The following is a 17,651-nucleotide window of genomic DNA, read 5'->3' as shown; positions in this document are numbered from 1 at the left end:
AAAGAAATACATACAAATATGTTGCTTGGTGCATCAAAAAATAAGCAAGTGTCTCTGTTGGCACCACATATTATTTTTACTCTTTATTCTGTTAGATAGCCTGTAGCTCTTAGCATCCTGCTTGTCCTTGGAGAAAAAAGTTAACCTGTAGCAGACATTCTCTGAGAAGGGAAGGATGCAAACCCTTCCACTTCCCCATAGAGTTGTATTTTTATTAAGCATGTAATGGCAGGCAGAAAGGGGCTGTCTCCAAAGCTCTGTACATCACTGCTAGAGACAAGTTTCCAAGTAGAGCTTCATCGTATGACATCCACCCATGTGTGATGATTTTGTAGCCTGCTATCCTTGCAAAACACCTGCTTAAGGGTAACTATTTTCTTGGTGACTAATGGCATGAAACATCTCATCAGCCACAGCAAGAGACACTTGCAGATCTTTAGATGCTAGTCTGTGGTCCTTTTTTTTCTCTCTCTCTTTACCTCAATATCTTGATAACGGGTTACATTCTGTAGAATTTTCATTGTATGAATCACTAGCTAAACAGATATACTTTGTGATAATGTGGATAGATTTCTCTTTGTTGATCTTGGCTGGATGAGTGCTTATTGGTAGAATGACTGTCTTCAACTTTTTATGTTTGTAGACTGATGGCAGGTGGGTGGATCCACAAATGTATAGAAATGCCCTACTACGTAACCCTGTCCAAACAGATAATCATTTATCCTTTTTGTTGGCACTCTGCATTTTTTTCTTTTGGTATTGATATGATGAATTCACACTAAAGCTTTTGGACTTACCTTTTTAATTTTTTTTTCAGGTTATTGATGTAAAAAAGAGTTATGTAAATATGACTGCTACCAAGATTGAGATCACAATGAAGAAAGCTGAACCCATGTCATGGGCAAGACTGGAGCTACCATTGCCTAAACCAGCACTAGAGCTAAAGGAAGCTACAGTTAATGATTAAGGCAGCCATTGATACATTTTTTATAGGTTTGTAATGAATGATAGCATGATGTAAAGATTTGATAGCTTTAGGATGTGGTGTCATGAAATTGTTTGGATCGAATGCTCGTAAGTTTGGCATTCTATAGAAGGGTGACATTTTCTTTCAGGGACCTTAAGTAAATATTTGATATTTCCATCACCACCCACTTTTTTAAAAGGTTATTTATTTAAATATGCTTACATGTAAAACATTGCAACTTAATGTAGAGTTGTTTTGTTTCACTATTGTTTTAAACTATTTGTTGTCTTATTTGAATATTCATCCTGTTTGTGCCATATTTCCAAATATCAAGAAGAAAATTCAAAAGAAGATATGGTTACATTTAGATTGATCCACCACATATCTGTAATTATTCCCATTGTTCTCTCTATTCTGATGTATTCCCATTATTTTAGGAATACCAGAGCACTTAAAATTGAGTGTAGGCAATGGGCACACTGGGATGTTAATGTTGAAGGTGTGTCTTACTACATATAGTTATAGTGATATGTGATAATTCCATGTAAAAAATGAAATCAGGAATAAAGCTATAAAGTTTTGTTAAATGTCTTGTCAGTATGTGTGTTTTCATTTAGCATTTTCTCACTATTCAGATCTGAGGCAGAGCTAACTTTGGAAAAAATGATCTGAGGTTGCTAAATTCAGCAGAGTACCCCCAGACACTGTTTAAATGCAGGGAAGCAAAAGTTTTGGGCCTTTGAGGACTGGGCAGTTCACACAATTAGCTGCGCTTTTCAATCTGTCCCTAAACAAGGGAAAAGTCCCCTTGGACTGGAAAATTGCTAACATCATTCCGCTCCACAAAAAGAGATGCAGGTCAAAGGCTGAAAATTACAGACCTGTGAGTCTCACATCAATAGTGTGTAAATTTATGGAGATGTTGATTAAAAACAGATTGGATATGATTCTGGATGACGAGAGACTGAGGGATCCCCACCAGCATGGATTTACGAAGTGAAGGTCTTGTCAATCCAATCTGATAAGCGTCTTTGACTGGGTAACGAAACAACTAGATAGGGGAGAGTTCCTGGACATAGTGTATTTAGACTTCAGTAAAGCCTTTGATAGTGTCCCACACCGTAGGTTATTGAACAAAATGAATACAATGGGACTAGGAGAAACATTAACTGCATGGGTTAAAGACTGGCTCAGTGGTAGACTTCAGAGGGTGGTGGTAAATAGTACTTCCTCAGGAACGTCGGAAGTGACCAGTGGAGTGCCGCAGGGCTCAGTCTTGGGTCCAATACTATTTAATATCTTTGTACGAGACCTGCCCCAAGGTAAGATTACATTATTTGCTGATGACGCTAAGCTATGCAACGTAGTGGACAGCGCAACCGTACCCAACACTATGAGGCAGGACCTACTTTTACTGGAAAAATGATCAAATACTTGGCAACTGAGTTTTAACGCCAAAAAGTGTAAGGTTATGCACCTTGGTAACGTTAACCCCTGCAAAACATACACCCTGAATGGTGAAACCTTAACAAGAACTGTCGCAGAAAGGGACCTGGGTGTAATCATTAGTGAAGATATGAAGACTACCAATCAAGTGGAGAAAGCTTCAACCAAGACTAGATAAATGCTGGGTTGCATTCGAAGAAGTTTTGTCAGCCGAAAGCCTGAAGTTATAATGCTGGAGTACTGTGTTCAGTATTGGAGGCCACATTATCAAAAAGTTGTGAAGAGAATGGAATCGGTTTAGCGAATGGCCACTAAGATGGTCTCAGGACTCAAGGATCTCCCATATGAAGAACGTCTAAGCAGGCTGCAGTTATATTCTCTTGAGGAACACAGAGAGAGGGGAGACATGATAGAGACGTTCAAATATCTTACAGGCCGTGCTGAGGTGGAGGAAGATATCTTTTTCCTTACAGGTCCCATGGCAACAAGAGGGCATCCGCTCAAACTCAAGGGTGGGAGACTTCATGGCGACATCAGGAAGTACTTCTTCACCGAAAGGGTGGTTGATCATTGGAATGGTCAGATAGTCGAAGCCAGCAACGTGCTCGACTTCAAGAGACGATGGGATAAACATGTGGGTTCACTCTGGGGAAATGCTTAGGGGAGGGTTCTTTGAGTGGGCAGATTTGTTGGGCCGTTGGCCCTTTTCTGCCGTCATACTCTATGTATTCTGTGTTAAAAAAAAAAAAAAGGTAATTTTTTAAAGAGTTGAATTTATCACTATAGCTGGCATTTTCACAAAATCCCTTTATGCGAAAGACTCAGGGTTACCTTCTAAAATGTTGAAGATTCTGCTGTTCTGTAAGGACATATCTTGTACGTTTTGGGGTTTTTTATATGGTTTGGATCCAGTAAAATACTGTCTTTTCTTTGACTGGCACAAGGTTGTCATATGTTCCATTTCCTCCAAGAATGTCAACAGGCTGCTAAATTCTGATTGCAGTAGTGGTAATTACACAAATGAATATCATTCTTTTGAGAACAAAAATTCTTCAACTTAAAATGAGAGGTATAGTGTGATCTGATGAAACGAGCCTTATCAAAAATCAACATCCAGAGAAAACTTGCCTTCTCCTTTGGACAAGCAATTTGTCTAATCAGGAAAATACACAGATTGAAGTGAACTTGCCTCCCTTCTGCAATTCAACCTGCAGCAGACGTGTTCTTTGTTTAAAATGATCACTGTTAATACTAGCATCCCAGAAACTCCAGAGGTCACTGTATTCTTTAGAAGGATCATTCATTCAGCATCTATTTCTGCAAAAGTGCTTTCAAGAATGGTACAATTTTTAAATCTACTCTAAAAATGTTGCAAACATTGACACTTGGTAAGGACTAAATGGTTAATTGCAGAGGATGGGCTTGGTGTGTCAGGGGAGGGGGGATTGACCCTTCAAGGGAGGCAGCCAAAGTAAATGTGTATTGGGGGGGGGGGGAAGATGGCACCAAATCTCCTTTTACAGTTTGCGGTGCTGCCAAACTGCCAGTAGCACAGCTATATTTTACCATGTCTTCTTTACAGGGCAGTAAATTCAGCTGTAAAGCCAGTGATGACATCTAACATGCAGGATCAACCCATATGCTGTCCTTTCCCTGCCCATGTCATGCCCAGTTCCTGCCTCCTTCAGCGTTAGGCAGCTATGTAGGCTTTTTAGTGGAGACAGTGGCATGAGCTGTTGCCACTGTCAGCCCTGAAGAAAAACTCACGTTAGCTGCTTAATGTCATTTAGTGAAAGAGTCCCTAAACTATTTATAATCTTCTATTGATGCTGGGGATTATGACAGAACCCTTAAAGTATAATCGACATTCCATTGAACAAAATTGCCTTAAATACAGATACCATATCAATAAAGAGACTAGACCAGTGAGCTGTAAATGTTTTATTTGACAAGGTATTGGGACAAAATATTAAATCTTGTATTATACGGTCAATGCCAGCCCAAGATATGGGAAAGGGATAGGGACTTGTATACTGCCTCTTTGTAGTTATACAACTATACTCAAAGTGGTTTACATACAGGTACTTCAAGTATTTTCCCTATCTGTCCCTGTAGGCTCACAATCTATCTAATGTACCTGACATGGGCTACTCAAATGCTAAGTTAAAAAAAAAAAAAAAAAAGGTAATTTTTTATATTACCTGCACTGTGCTATTATCTGAAGTTGAGTTCTGGGCACAGTGAGGGTAATTCCATAACAGGTATCCTATGCTAAAAAGTCCAAGAAAGTGCTGGTTTTATCCAATTTTATAAAGACAACATAGGCACCCAGAACCAGCCTCAATATAGCACGGTCATACTTACAGTTTGCTCCTCCTTCAGACATAGTGCAAATGTGTGCTTGTATTTATTTTAAAAAATGCATGTACATTGCAATATGCCTTTGTTCCACTCAGTATGCCTCCCTCTCCCACCCCTTTCTAAGGTCCATTTTAAATAATTTCTAGTGCGACAGACATATTTTTTCCTGAACTTGTAGAGAGCCTAATTTGCATTCTTTTGCTCTGCCTCCTCTTTGGGTTGTCCTCCAAAACCCCAAGAGTGCTCCTCTATGCTTGGAAGCCTAGATGCTGTTTCAATGGGTGGAATCCCATCTTTGGTGCTCTTGGCGGCATGTGGAAGAAGTGGACAATGTGCAAGCAGATTTCCTTAGCCAGAAGACTCTGGATCCTAAGGAGTAGTCACTGTCTCAAGAAGCCTTCTCCTGAATTGTGAGTCAGGACTTTAGATCTGATAGCATTAGTGACAACAAGAAGGGATTCAAGACAAAGTTAGACAAGTTCCTGCTGAACAGGAACGTGCGCTAGTAGGGCTGGTCTCAGTTAGGGCACTGGTCTTTGACCAGAGGGCAGTCGCAGAAGCGGACTGCTGGGCACAATGGACTGACCCAGCAGCGGCAATTCTTATGTTCTTATATTTGATTCTTCAGTCAAAGATACAAGATAGAAAGAGAAGGTTTGGATGCCCTGGTGCAGCCTTGGCAGAAGGCAGACCTTCTTTACGTCTTCCCTTCGTGGCCCACTATAGGCAGGATTATGATGCACCATGGGCTGATGATTCTGGTAGCACCAGACTGGCTGAGGTGACTATGGTATGCAGATCTGGTTCATCTGCAATAGAACTGCTCACTCAGGGTCCTATTGCCCTGGAGGATCCGGAACGCTTTGGTCTTATGTCATGGCTCTTGAGTGCAGGTGCTACTGCACAAAGGCTATTCATATAGAGTGGTCTCCACCCTTCTAAGATGTGGGAAGAAAGTGACAATAGCTGCATATGTGAAAGACTGGAAGTGTTTCAAGATTGGTGCACTCAGAAGAGTGAGGACCCAAGCTTGCCACTGATATCAGTGGTGCTCGCCTTCCTGCAGGAAGTACTAGAGAAAAGCCTAGCGATTGCTCTTTGAAAGTTCAGATTGCGGGGCTCTCATGTTTTGGGCCTAAGGTTAATAAGAGAACAGTAACTGCACATTCAGATGTGGCCAGGTTTTTGAAGGGCGCCTTGTGCCTCCATCCGCCAGTGCATCAGCCTTTTCTGATGTGGAGTCTTAATCTGGTCCTGCTAGAGCACCCTATAAACCTCTAGAGCTGGCTTCTCTGAAGGATCTTACAGTCAAAACAGTGTTTTTGGTGGTGATTTCATCAGCTCGATGAGTGTCAGAATTGCAGGCATTGTCATGCAGATAATTTTGAATTTTGAATTCTGAATTCCTCAGAATTTTGGGTACAGGCATTGTATTGCGCCCAGTATCATCTTTCTTACCAAAAGTAGTCTCCAGCTTTCTTATCAATCAGGACGTGCAATTGCCTGCCTTCATGCCCTTGGAAGAGTGATAATGTTGAAATTATTGCATATGTGTAGAGTATTACTGCAGTATCTGGAGGTTATGAATGAATTTTGATTGTCAGATCATCTCTTTTTACTGGTATGTGCTGCCCATAAAGACTGACCAGCTTCAAAACCATTTCAAAATGGATCCATATAGTCATCTGTTCAGCCTATAACAGAAGTGGGAATCAACTGCATATATCCATAAAGGTGCATTCCATTAGAAGTGTGGCTTCCTCATGGGTGGACTCTTCAGCAGTATCTCAGGGCAAAATCTCTAGAGCGGCTACCTGGTCCCATCTCCATACATTCATAAAGTTTTACAGGGTAGACATAGTGGCCAAAAAGGACTCCGCATTCAGATTATCCATTCTATCAGCAAGTTCATCTTTCCCGCCCTAGACCCTGGGGACTGCTCTGATTTGTCCTGAAGGTTCAGGAACAATGTGTCTTCCTCTAGAAGGAAAGATTAGGTTCTGATCTCAGTAATCTTCTTTCTAGTAGAAAGACACATTCCTGAAGCCCGCCCTGTCAGATATTCGTTTGCCTGCTTACTGCTCAAATGTGCTAGGAAATCCAGATGTCTTGTTTCTTTATCCAGCACTGAAAAGGATAAAGACATGACTGCCACTTTGAAGAATCTATGGGGTATCTGACAAATCTCCCACACTGATTGGTAACTTGTTTGCTTTCAGCTTGTTATAATTGCAAATGGTTGTGTTTTATCTGTTAGATATTAATGATATGAGAACAGACATGTTTCTTAGGGAGAATGCCTGCACCCTTCACTATTCTTTTTCCTCTCCAGGGCTGATCATCTGCTTCTGTATGAAATGGGGATTTAGAGGACAGCCCAGAGAGAGGGGAGGTAGAGCACAAGAATGCAAATTAGGCTCTCTACAAGAATTCTTGCAGGAATGCTTTGACTACCTAAAGGTTCAGGAATAATGTGTCTAGTCTACTAGAAAAAAAAAAGATTACCAAGGTAAGAACCTAATCTTTCCATGCAAACTAATGGACAGTATCAGTAACATTCAGAACCTGGTTCAAATCCTGCTACAGCTCCTTGTGAGCTTGGGAAAGTGATTTAACTCTCCATTGTTTGAGGTATCAACTGAGGGGTATATGCTGAAGAGTTATTTTGCCACTGTAGCTGAAAAGTGTTATCTTATTTCTTTAAGTGCCAATTTGCAGAAACGAAATTCTCAGTTTTGACATTATTTCAGATCACTGATTGAACCATATCCGTGCTATTCTCTTCTTGGTTGGACTGAGAACTTTTCAGCAGCCCCTCACAGTCTTATGTTCATCAGAAAAACTGGTTTTCTAATAATGGGATACTGGATTTGGCAAGTCACTCGGTCATACCACATATCACTTATCACTTTAGTCTGATTGTGAACACAGCTTGTAATCCTGGGTTGGAAACAAATTGGGCTGAAAGCAAATTTGTTGGTTTTTTTTCCTTTGCTTAATAAGATTTGGACATACTACCTCTATAGATCTATTTGTTTCTTTTTCTTAGCATGACTGATCTTATGACTGCTATATTTAAAAATATTTTAAAACGGAGAAGGTGTAACACAAAGGTAGTAATGTGCTAAAGCCATTTTCACGCCCAGGTGGCAATATTAGGTGCATAAAATGACTCTTCTGTATCATTTTGCAAACTGAAGGCTGAATTGTGTTTGCTTTTCCCGTGGTCTCAATTTGGGCAGTATCACATCTAGGGGTGCAATGCTGTTGCTCGTACCGCCTCAGGCTACTTCTTTCAAGGTCCCTGCTGCTGCTTGCACTGTGAAGGTTGCAATGGAGATCTGACGCTTCACTTCTTCCCAGGCGGCCTTCTGGTCTGCTTTGTTTTCAATGTCAAACATGGCATCGTATATCCCAGGGAAAGATTCTCCTGCATACTTGTTGTGGCTACTTGGAGCAAAGATGATGTGCCTGTGGATAGAAACATTTGTTTAGAGAAACAAAGCCACTATGTGTATACTGTAACCTCAGTGTGTACCTTGTGTTAGGTTGCCAGTATGGAAGAGTAGGCTACAAACCAGGGAGGCCAGGGCTTCAACTCCCACTTATGTGACTTGCACAGCCTCGGGTATGGTACAGTATAGTATGGCTCCAGAAAGAGGACAGATTGAGACATCCAAGTTTTACTTCCATTGCTTTCAATGAAAGTAAAACCCAGATGTCTCTATCTGTCCTTCTTACTTTTACATTACATTACATTAGTGACTCCTATTCCACTAATACCTTGCAGTTCTAGGCGGATTACAAAAGAAGATAACTGGACATTTCCAGGAAAATTACAGACTGGGGTGCTAATGACATGGTTTAGACTTTGCTGGGAAATTTACAAGATTAGGAGTAGTCAAAGTTTTTCTTGATAAATTTTCTAAATAACAAGGTTTTACTTTCCTTTTGGAATGTTTTGTAGTCAGTCGTTGTTAGCATGTCGGAGAGGTGGTGATCTAGTTTCGCTGCTTGCGTTGCTAGTAGGTTGTCGTACATCTTCTTGCACTGTGTACCTTTGGGGGGGGGGGTAAATGGGGTCTGAGTTCTCCTTGGTCTGGTTGATTTGGTTTAGGTGATTGATTAGGTAGGTGGGTGCAGTGCCGTTCATTACTTTGAATAATAGACACTAGAATTTGAATAGTATTCGCGCTTGTGTAGGAAGCCAGGGCGAGTCTAGGTATGCGGTGGTGATGTCAAATTGGTGACGGGACAAAAGCGCGCGAGACTTCAGTGTGCTGACATTGCAGCACCGACATTTCGGCACAAGACACTAGCACGCCGCCTAAAAAGTGACTTTTAAAGAGCTCCGGGGGTGGGTGGGAGGGAACCCCCCCCACACACACACATACACTTTACTTCAGACTGTTCGTGCTGCTGTTGGGGGGGGGGAGTTAAGTTTACTCTATAATGGAGGGTTCCAAACCCCCCCCCAACATCAGTGTGAAGAGTATGAAGTAAACTGGGGGGGTCCCCACTCACACCCCGCGTCGGAGCTCTTTAAAAGTCACTTTTTAGGCGGCACGCTGGGATCTTGCACCGAATTGTCTGCGCTGCAATGTCGGCGCGCTGAAGTCTCGCGCACGAATGACTATGAACTGTCATATTTGCTTAGTGAGTAGATCAGTCTGAGAGCTGTGTTTTGCACTGTCTGTAATTGTTTTATCATGTTTACTTTCAGATGTCCCAATCCGTCCTTTTTTTCTTGGAGCCGGAAGGTGACCCTAGTACAGTAGCTCCCCTGCATAAAAGCACCAAGCTGTGAACAACAAACGTATGGGTGCTACCACAAGCTTGATGGTGTTAAGGTTGCCAGATTTTACTATAGTAAATCCGGACCCCTAGACCCGCTCCCAGGCTCGCCCAGTTCTACCCATAACCCCCCCCCCCCCCCCCCCCCCGGCCCATGTTGCATGCACGGATTTCCTTCTGCCCGATGCAATTTAGAGGAGGCTTTTCAAAACCCAGACAAAGTGCCGGGTTTTGAAAAGCCATCCGGACATCTGGTAACCCTAGATGGTGTCTATGGTAGGCCATCAATTAGGTGGCAATTGACGGTTAAATGACTTGCCCGAAATATATGACTTTTTGTTTCCCTGTGCATTGTCATAAATTGTTTTAGAATTGTGCATCGCCTTGAATGTATGATTAGGCGACCAATCGAGTTTTAAATAAACTTGAACTAGGAGTTGTTGAGGTTTTGAAGCTGGGCCCTCCAATGCCTAGCTGCCTGCTCTAAACTTTAGGCAATGCCTCTTCCCCACAACTTCAGGTACAAACGTAAAATGTGAGGGCCCGACCTTCAGATGATTTATGCTCCTAACTTTGAGGGTTATGCTTTTAGTGATTGGTTTCTATGAAAATTCATTAGGGCTGTGTATCTGAATTCATACTTAAAATTTCATTAAACTCAATTTAGGAGCATAAAAAGTAGATGGCAACAGGTTCGATATTCAGTACCAGTGCTCAGAGATGGCCTGACATTGAACAGCCCAAAAACAAGGACTGCTGCTGGCTGAATAGTGACTGGAATAGGTTTGTTTATTCTGTAAAGTTCTGTACTTTGAAATGAATATTCTTTGAACAAATCATTTTATCATGTGCCAAGATGAAGAAAATGAGTTTGCTATGTCTACAATCAAGTGTGTGTGTTAGGGGGGGGTTGTACATACCCGTAAAATATCTTATCTGTTATAGGTGGTATAGTATTTATCTTGTGTCATTTGTCAGAAAAAATGGCGCAATGCAGAAGGTGATGGTGAGTACAGAAAAAGGTACAGGTGCCAAAACAATGTGGTTCAGTTTAACGAAGCATTTTAATGTTTGTTAGCTGCAGATACAACAGTAAAAGGTAGTCAGACAAATAGGAAAAGAAATTCGAACCATAAGAAATAAACCCCCTCTTTTACGAATGCATAATGCAGGTTTTAGTGTCGGCAGCTGTTCTGATGCTCATAGAATTCCTATTAGCATTGGAGTAGTTACCGCCGCTGTCAGCATTAAAACCCACGCCATATGTTCGTAAAAGAGGGGGAAGGAGAGGACTTAAGTCCCAGCATGTAGGTAGCGTGCATGTTTCTAAAGTCTATACCATAAAGGGTCTAACGGTTCATAGACAACACCGCGAAAAACAAAGGCGCGCGCCGACAACTGAGCGCAAGACGGAGGCGCGCGCTGAAGAAAATTACAGTTTTTAGGGGCTCCGACGGGGGGTTTTGTTGGAGAGCCCCCCAGTTTACTTAATAGAGATCGCACCGGCGTTGTGGGGGGTTTGGGGGGTTGTAACCCCCCACATTTTACTGTAAACTTAACTTTTTTCCTAAAAACAGGGAAAAAGTGAAGTTTTCAGTAAAATGTGGGGGGTTACAACCCCCCACAACGCGGCGCGATCTCTATTAAGTAAAGTGTCGGAGCCCTAAAAACAGTAATTTTCTGCGGCGCGCACCTCTGCACTGCGCTCAATTGTCTGCACGCGCCTTTGTCCTGGCGCGCTTTTGACCTGACACCGGGTCTAACATTAGGGTTAAAATTTATAAAACTATTTATTCTCTGAGCTACTTATTGAAAAACAACCTAGTACAGTGTTCTCCAATGCAAGGTCAGTGAGTCATTGATGGCCCTCAATCCTAAATTAATTTATTTATGCTGCTGACCCAGTTCATCACTTTTGGGCCCATCCCGAGGGCATTCAGTTTATTTATTAGACACCTGTGTGGAACACTATCAAAGGCTTTATTAAAATCTAAACACACCATAGCTAGCACACTCCTTCTATCTAATTCTCTGATTTGTCTGACAAGACCTGCCTCTAGTGAATCCATCTTGCCTCGGGTCCTGTAATCCACTGGATTCCAGAAACGTCACTATTCTCTGTTTTAAAAGAGTTTCTATGAATTTATTTACCACAGAAGTCAGATTTGAGTACCGCCAGAGACAGAGCCTGATGGTACTGAGTCAGGCAGCAGAGGAGAGGGGTACAGACTTGCCTGACAATGGAGTTCCCGGGGCGGAGTATAGAAAGAGAGGAGAGATACTGAGGTTCCGCAGAATGAATACACTTGTAGGTCAGTAAGAGGAGTTTGAACTGTATGTGGGAACCAACGAAGCGACTTAAGGAGAGGGGGGTAATGTGATCAAAACGACACTGGCGGAATATGAAGTGTGCAGCAGCATTCTGAACAGATTACATAAAAATGAACATCTTACCTGTAGAATTTTCTACCTGGCAAACCAAGAGGATCAATAAAAGCTCTCTCCACAAACATCAGCTGGTCATTCATGATTCGTAGTGCAAGTGGACTGCAGCAGAATAAAAATAAGCAGGTGTTCATTTTCCATTACAGAGTAAAGTGAAACATATCAGCACAAAAGCAGGAAATTAAGTTCTGAGAAATTATGGACTGTATACTGGAAAGTATAAGTGCACAGTATGTTCATTGCCCTTTTTTTTGGGGGGGGGTGTTGTCTTTGATATCTAGATTATACTCATTGATGATTTAACCCTCCAGCATTTATTTGCTAAATGACCTTTTTCTTTTTATCTTCAGAGCAGCCTTTGAGGATCCAAAGGATCTACCTGTGGTGTCCAGTAGCCGTTGCTTTCAAAGAGCTCTATAGTGGTGAAAATATGGAAGGAATGTATTGTAGTTGAAGAAAACCTCATAGCTATCCTCTGTTATATATATATATATATATATATATATATATATATATCTCCAGAAATTTCGATATAAAAATATTTAACTCTAATTTACTCCAGCATCCAAGAATCAATTTTGACCTGGTTTAGGGTTGCCAGATTTTACATTTGTAAAATCTGAACCCCTAGATCTGCCCCCAGGCCCGCCTATCCCCGCTATGCCCCAGTCCTGCCCATAGCCCCATCCCCGCTGCTTGCTCTGGTCAGTCAGGTCATCCACGCATGTGACGCGATGACATCTCGCGCATGTGCGGGACATCATCGTTTGGCATCCGCGCATGCGCGGATGCCCTCTTGCACGACACAATTTCGGGGGAAAGCTTTTCAAAACCTGGACAAAGTGCAGGTTTTGAAAAGCCATCTGGACCCCCAGACATGTCCAGGAAAATCCGGACGTCTGGTAACCCTATAGGATGCTTTTATTTTAAATCTGAATTTACTAGGATTTAACTTATAAATTACTTTCGAGCTCTTCCTCTTTCCCTTTCTTCTTCTTTTCCTAATTCTTTCTTTTTATGTTGATATCTTTTTCATTATTGTATAAATTTATTAACCCATTATATATATTTGTTATGTAAATCCTCCCTTTTTTTTATTGTATGCATTGTATAAATTGCTAGTTTTATAGTATCTTATATGTTATTTCTTATTTTAGTATCTTATATGTTATTTCTTATTTTAGTATTATGTTTAATTATATGTCACTTTTATATATTGTAATTCGCTTAGAAACAATTTTAATTAAGCAATTAATCAAATATAAATAAAACTTGAAACTTGATTTGCTTTAAAGTCTCATTCAGTGCATAACTATTTCTGGGGGGAAAAAAAAAAACCAAACCCACACACAAAAAAGCATTTCTGTGAATATGTTCATCTAAACTAGGTGAATGAGAGCGAAACAGACAATTGCAACCCTCTCTGGGAAAACAAGACTAAAGTCAGTGGATTTTAGTCATGTTTTCTCAAAGCCGCTCACAAATATGAAGACTTAAATTGAACCAGGACTGATCTGGATCTGATTGAAATGAGTTATCAACAGTAAACTGATTCTAATTTTCGAACCTTTCCTCCTCCTCTTATCGAGTTCAAATTTAATCCAAAGTGGTTCACTGATTCTGAATTTTAATGTATGAAAACCGACTACACCACCACCAGAGACAGGATTCAACACAGACCATGAAGTTAGTGCAAAAGCTTTACGGAGGTAGGGGGAGTTATCAACATGGGATACCATTAAGATGTGTTATTGTACCGTTAACTCCGGGTATTAGTAATTAGCTCTTATTGTATAAAATAGATCCTGTTCTGAAACAGCACAAGTTAATGGAAAGAGATTAGCACATATATACTGCCTTTTTGTAGTTATATAACCACGCTCAAAGTGGTTTATATACAGATACTTCAAGCATTTTTCCTATCTGTTCCGGTAGGCTCACAGTCTATCTAATGCACCTGGAGCAGTGGAGAATTAAGGGCCAGATTTTCAAAACTTAAGGCTGCATTTAACGCGGTCGCTAAACAGGTTCCAACCGGTTTAGCGTGCATGTATTTTAGCGGCAGATTATTAAAACGGCTTACCATAGTCTTTTCCAAGTTTTCTAGCAGTCTCCGATACTGCCATGCAAATGTAGTACAACAAGATCATTAATATTAAAATGAGCACTCCGAGCGATTCTCTATCATCGCCAAGTGATTCCCTAATCTCGTTGTGCCACATTTGCGTTCAAATTTTGCCAACAGGTCTGAGCTGCTGTAGCCTTACGTTCTGATCAGTGCCTGAGTGCTAGTTAGCTCAGGCACTAACATGAAAGTAAGGTTTGACAGCTCAGACCGCCCCCCCCCCCCCCCGGTGCATATTAAAATAAAAAAAATAACAAACCCCAAATCGAAGAACGGCAGGAGAGATGCTCACTATCTTCCGCGGCGCTCCGGACACCCACCCATGGCAGCAGGAGAGATGCCTACTCTCTCTCACTGTACTTGCACAATCCTCTGACTCTACCCTCCAACTCCCCCCATGTCCCCAACGACCCCCCCCCCCCTCCTGCTCCTCCATACCCTATTCAGGAAGTCTGGCCTCTGGCTGGCAGGCCCACCTCTTACAAAATGATGGGCCTCCCCTTCCCGATGCATCCTGGGATGTGCCAGGGAGGGGCCTAAAGTTCTGATTGGCCCAGGTTGCTTAAGGGGTCTTAGGTGTTTTGGTCAGTCATTGCTGGGGAGAACTTACAGCAGCCAATCAGCTGGTGGCTCTGCATGGGCAGGAGCGAAGGAAGGTCCCTCCTGCCGCAGTTAACCACTGGACCACCAGGGATTCTAAAGAGGTGGGAGGGAGGTAAAAAATTCTTAGAATTGGCTGGGACGGGGTGGGAGGGATCCCTGCTGTACCAGCTCACCACTGGATCACCAGGGATTTAAAAAGTACACCGGGAGGGGGAGGAAGGTAAAAGTTAGTAGAGTCGGTCAGGACAGGAGATGGAAGGGGTCCCTCTTGTCCCGGCCCACTGCTGGACCACCAGGTGTCATGGCAGGCGTGGCAAAGGCCTGCAACAGGTTCGGTAGGGAGGCAGGTCAACACTGACCCAAATATAAACCGAGACTCCCATTTTTTGGCCCAAAAATCTCTGTTTATATTTGAGTATATACGGTATTCTAGTGACTCAACAGTCATTGTTGGTTTTGCTTACTTATTCATATCAAGTTGTGCAAGTCTTCTGTGAAATTCAGCAGCAGCCTCTGAAAAGTTTTTTACAGCAGAAAACAAAGAATCTAAAAAAAAAACCAAAAAAAAAAAACCTGCATTAATATATTAAGAGAACTTTATTTTCTCTAAGAACAAGGACAAAATTGATGTCATCATTAGATGGAGCCACAGACAGGAAAAGGTAAACATAGGTGCCTGAATCTTTAGAGCTCTCTGGAGTTATCCCCCATACATGGGCGTGAGGTCCCGTGGTAGAAACTGCGCATGGGGCTACTTCATTTTCTTTTTTTTTGACAGCCAGAAACATGAGTTTTTCTGATGGTTCTCTGTGGTAAATATTTAAGAAATATTTCCATATGTTTGCCAGATTGCCACTTCAGAACATTCCCTTGTTTCATCCTAGATGTCCCATGGTTAGGTTTCTAATTTCCTTTCCTTTTTTTTTTTCCTATCACAGTTGTAGATGAATCAAGGAGTATCTATTGAGGGTTTTACATTTTTTTTGCTTTCAGTGTGGGTTTTTTGATAGTCCAAAGAAATTGATTTCCCAGCAACTTATGTTCAATATAGATTCCCATGACTTGTGTTTCATATGTCTGAAACCTCATCATCATAACACCACCTGTCAGACAATGATGCTAAAAGTGGAAAGAGAACGATTTTGTCCATCAAAATCCAACACAAGAATAAAGGCTTCAGAAGTATTGACCATGAAAGCTATAGAGCTGTACCAGATACTGGTAATGCATTGATATTGGGAGTATATTGCTCACCCTTTGTGTTAAACACTGATAGATGCAATCAGGACTCATCAACGCTGAAGTTTTGTCTGCAGGCTTGAAAGGATTCTGATGCCCTAGCACCAGCAATAAAGAACATTGTTAAGTGTCGTTCTAAAAAGCAGCATCAACATAATTCCTAATTTGGGTATTAAAAGCTGATGATAAAGGGGAATACACTTCTCCCTCGTCATTTGCGGGGGATACTGGCAGAGCCAGACCGTGAATGGCGAAAAACCGCGATTATCCGGCTCTGACCCACCCCCACCTCCCGGCCTTACCTGGTGGTCTAGAGGGCTTTCGGAGCAGGAGCGATCTTCCTACGCTTCTGCTCGTGCAGATCGCCATGAGGAAATGGCTGTAGGGAGTTCCTGATGTAGTCTCGAGAGACTACGGGAACTCACAGCAGCCATTTCCTCATGGCGATCTGCATGGGGCAGGAGCGTAGGAAGATCGCTCCTGCCCCGAAAGCCCTCTAGACCACCCTGTAAGGCCGGGAAGGCAGCAGGGAGGAAAAAAATATGAGTTATTTTAAAATTAAGACTGCTTTTTTTTATTTTCCCCTTCCCCAGAAAAAATTGTGATTATATGAAACCGCAAATGGGGAGGGGGAAGTGTAGTTACTATTTGTTCAATGAAGCATCCACAGGAAGGACTGCTGCTCGTCTTGGATACCATCTGAGGCCATGCAACAATCTCCTAAGGTCTGGGATTCAGCTACTGATCAATATCATGTAATGCAAAAGGATGCCAGCTGAGGCCTGGTTTCATTTTTTATCCCAGGACAAGCAGGCAGCATATTCTTAACGCATGGGTGACGTCACCGACGGAGCCCTCGGTACGGACCTTTTTAACTAGAAGTTTCTAGTTGGCCGCACCGCGCGTGCGCGAGTGCCTTCCCGCCCGACGGAGGAGTGCGTGGTCCCCAGTTTTTTCGTTTCCGCGGAGCGAAGAAGACGCGTGTGTTTTTCAACGGCCGTTGAACTCACTTTTTTGCCTTCCCGCTCGCGAATTTTTTCTTATTTTATTTGTATTCACCTTCGGGTTTCTTTTCTTTTAGTTGCAAAAAAAAAAAAAAAAAAAACTTTGATTTTTTTCTATCTTTTTTCGTTTTGCCCCGGCGGGGCCTGTTGCCATTATCCAGGCCTCGGGATTCGATTTTGCGGAGGCTGTTTTCCCCTTCATGCCCCCGCAGGTCGGTTTCAAGAAGTGCCAGCGGTGTGCACGCCCGATCTCCCTCACTGACCCACACAATTGGTGTTTACAGTGTTTGGGGCCAGAGCATCGGGCGGACTCCTGCACCCGCTGTGCCACTCTTAAAAAGCGGACGCTTAAAAACCGAAAAATCCAACAAGATCTGTTGTTCGGCACCGGGTCGACCATGGAATCCTCGACTTCGACAGCGGTACCACAGAAATCGGCACCGTCGGCTTCGACGACGCCCGACCCCACATCGGCGCCACTGGCGCAAGGTAAGCCGGCTAAGAAGCCTACCCCTTCCCTCGAGCGCCCACCAGCCACAGTGGCGACACCGACCCTGCCGGCCTCGAGCCGAGCCCGAAAGCGCTCCGTCCCGATTTCGGTGAGTGCCTCATCATCGGCCTCCTCATCACCGGGACGTAGAGCGGCACCTAAGGAACCGAAGAAAAA

The 17,651-nt window shown here is 42.6% G+C and overlaps 2 protein-coding genes across 7 annotated transcripts in view; one reads left to right on the top strand and one right to left on the bottom strand.

Annotated features, from left to right (window-relative positions):
- CHORDC1 (cysteine and histidine rich domain containing 1) overlaps nucleotides 1-1,558 on the top strand; it is a 60,963-nt gene extending 59,405 nt beyond the window's left edge. For 2 of the 3 annotated variants that reach the window (XM_033948981.1, XM_033948982.1), the window contains exon 11: nucleotides 818-1,558. In XM_033948981.1, coding sequence (XP_033804872.1) covers nucleotides 818-967 — 150 coding nt within the window. In that variant the 3' untranslated portion in view covers nucleotides 968-1,558. The remainder of the gene's footprint in view (nucleotides 1-817) is intronic. The other variant, XR_004539904.1, reaches the window with a different exon arrangement.
- Nucleotides 1,559-4,339: 2,781 nt separating this feature from the next.
- The window catches only part of LOC117362400 (N-acetylated-alpha-linked acidic dipeptidase 2-like), a 77,163-nt gene continuing 63,851 nt past the window's right edge, over nucleotides 4,340-17,651 (bottom strand). For all 4 annotated transcript variants that reach the window (XM_033948698.1, XM_033948699.1, XM_033948700.1 and 1 more), the window contains 3 exons: nucleotides 15,206-15,287; nucleotides 12,023-12,115; nucleotides 4,340-8,245 (listed from right to left, as the gene is read on the bottom strand). In XM_033948698.1, the coding sequence (XP_033804589.1) occupies nucleotides 8,056-8,245; nucleotides 12,023-12,115; nucleotides 15,206-15,287 (365 nt within the window). In that variant the 3' untranslated portion in view covers nucleotides 4,340-8,055. The remainder of the gene's footprint in view (nucleotides 8,246-12,022; nucleotides 12,116-15,205; nucleotides 15,288-17,651) is intronic.

The sequence above is a fragment of the Geotrypetes seraphini genome, chromosome 6, assembly GCF_902459505.1.
Source record: "Geotrypetes seraphini chromosome 6, aGeoSer1.1, whole genome shotgun sequence".
Lineage (NCBI taxonomy): Eukaryota > Metazoa > Chordata > Amphibia > Gymnophiona > Dermophiidae > Geotrypetes > Geotrypetes seraphini.
Note: the sequence above shows the minus strand (reverse complement) of the source record. Positions and strands in the feature narration are given on the sequence as shown.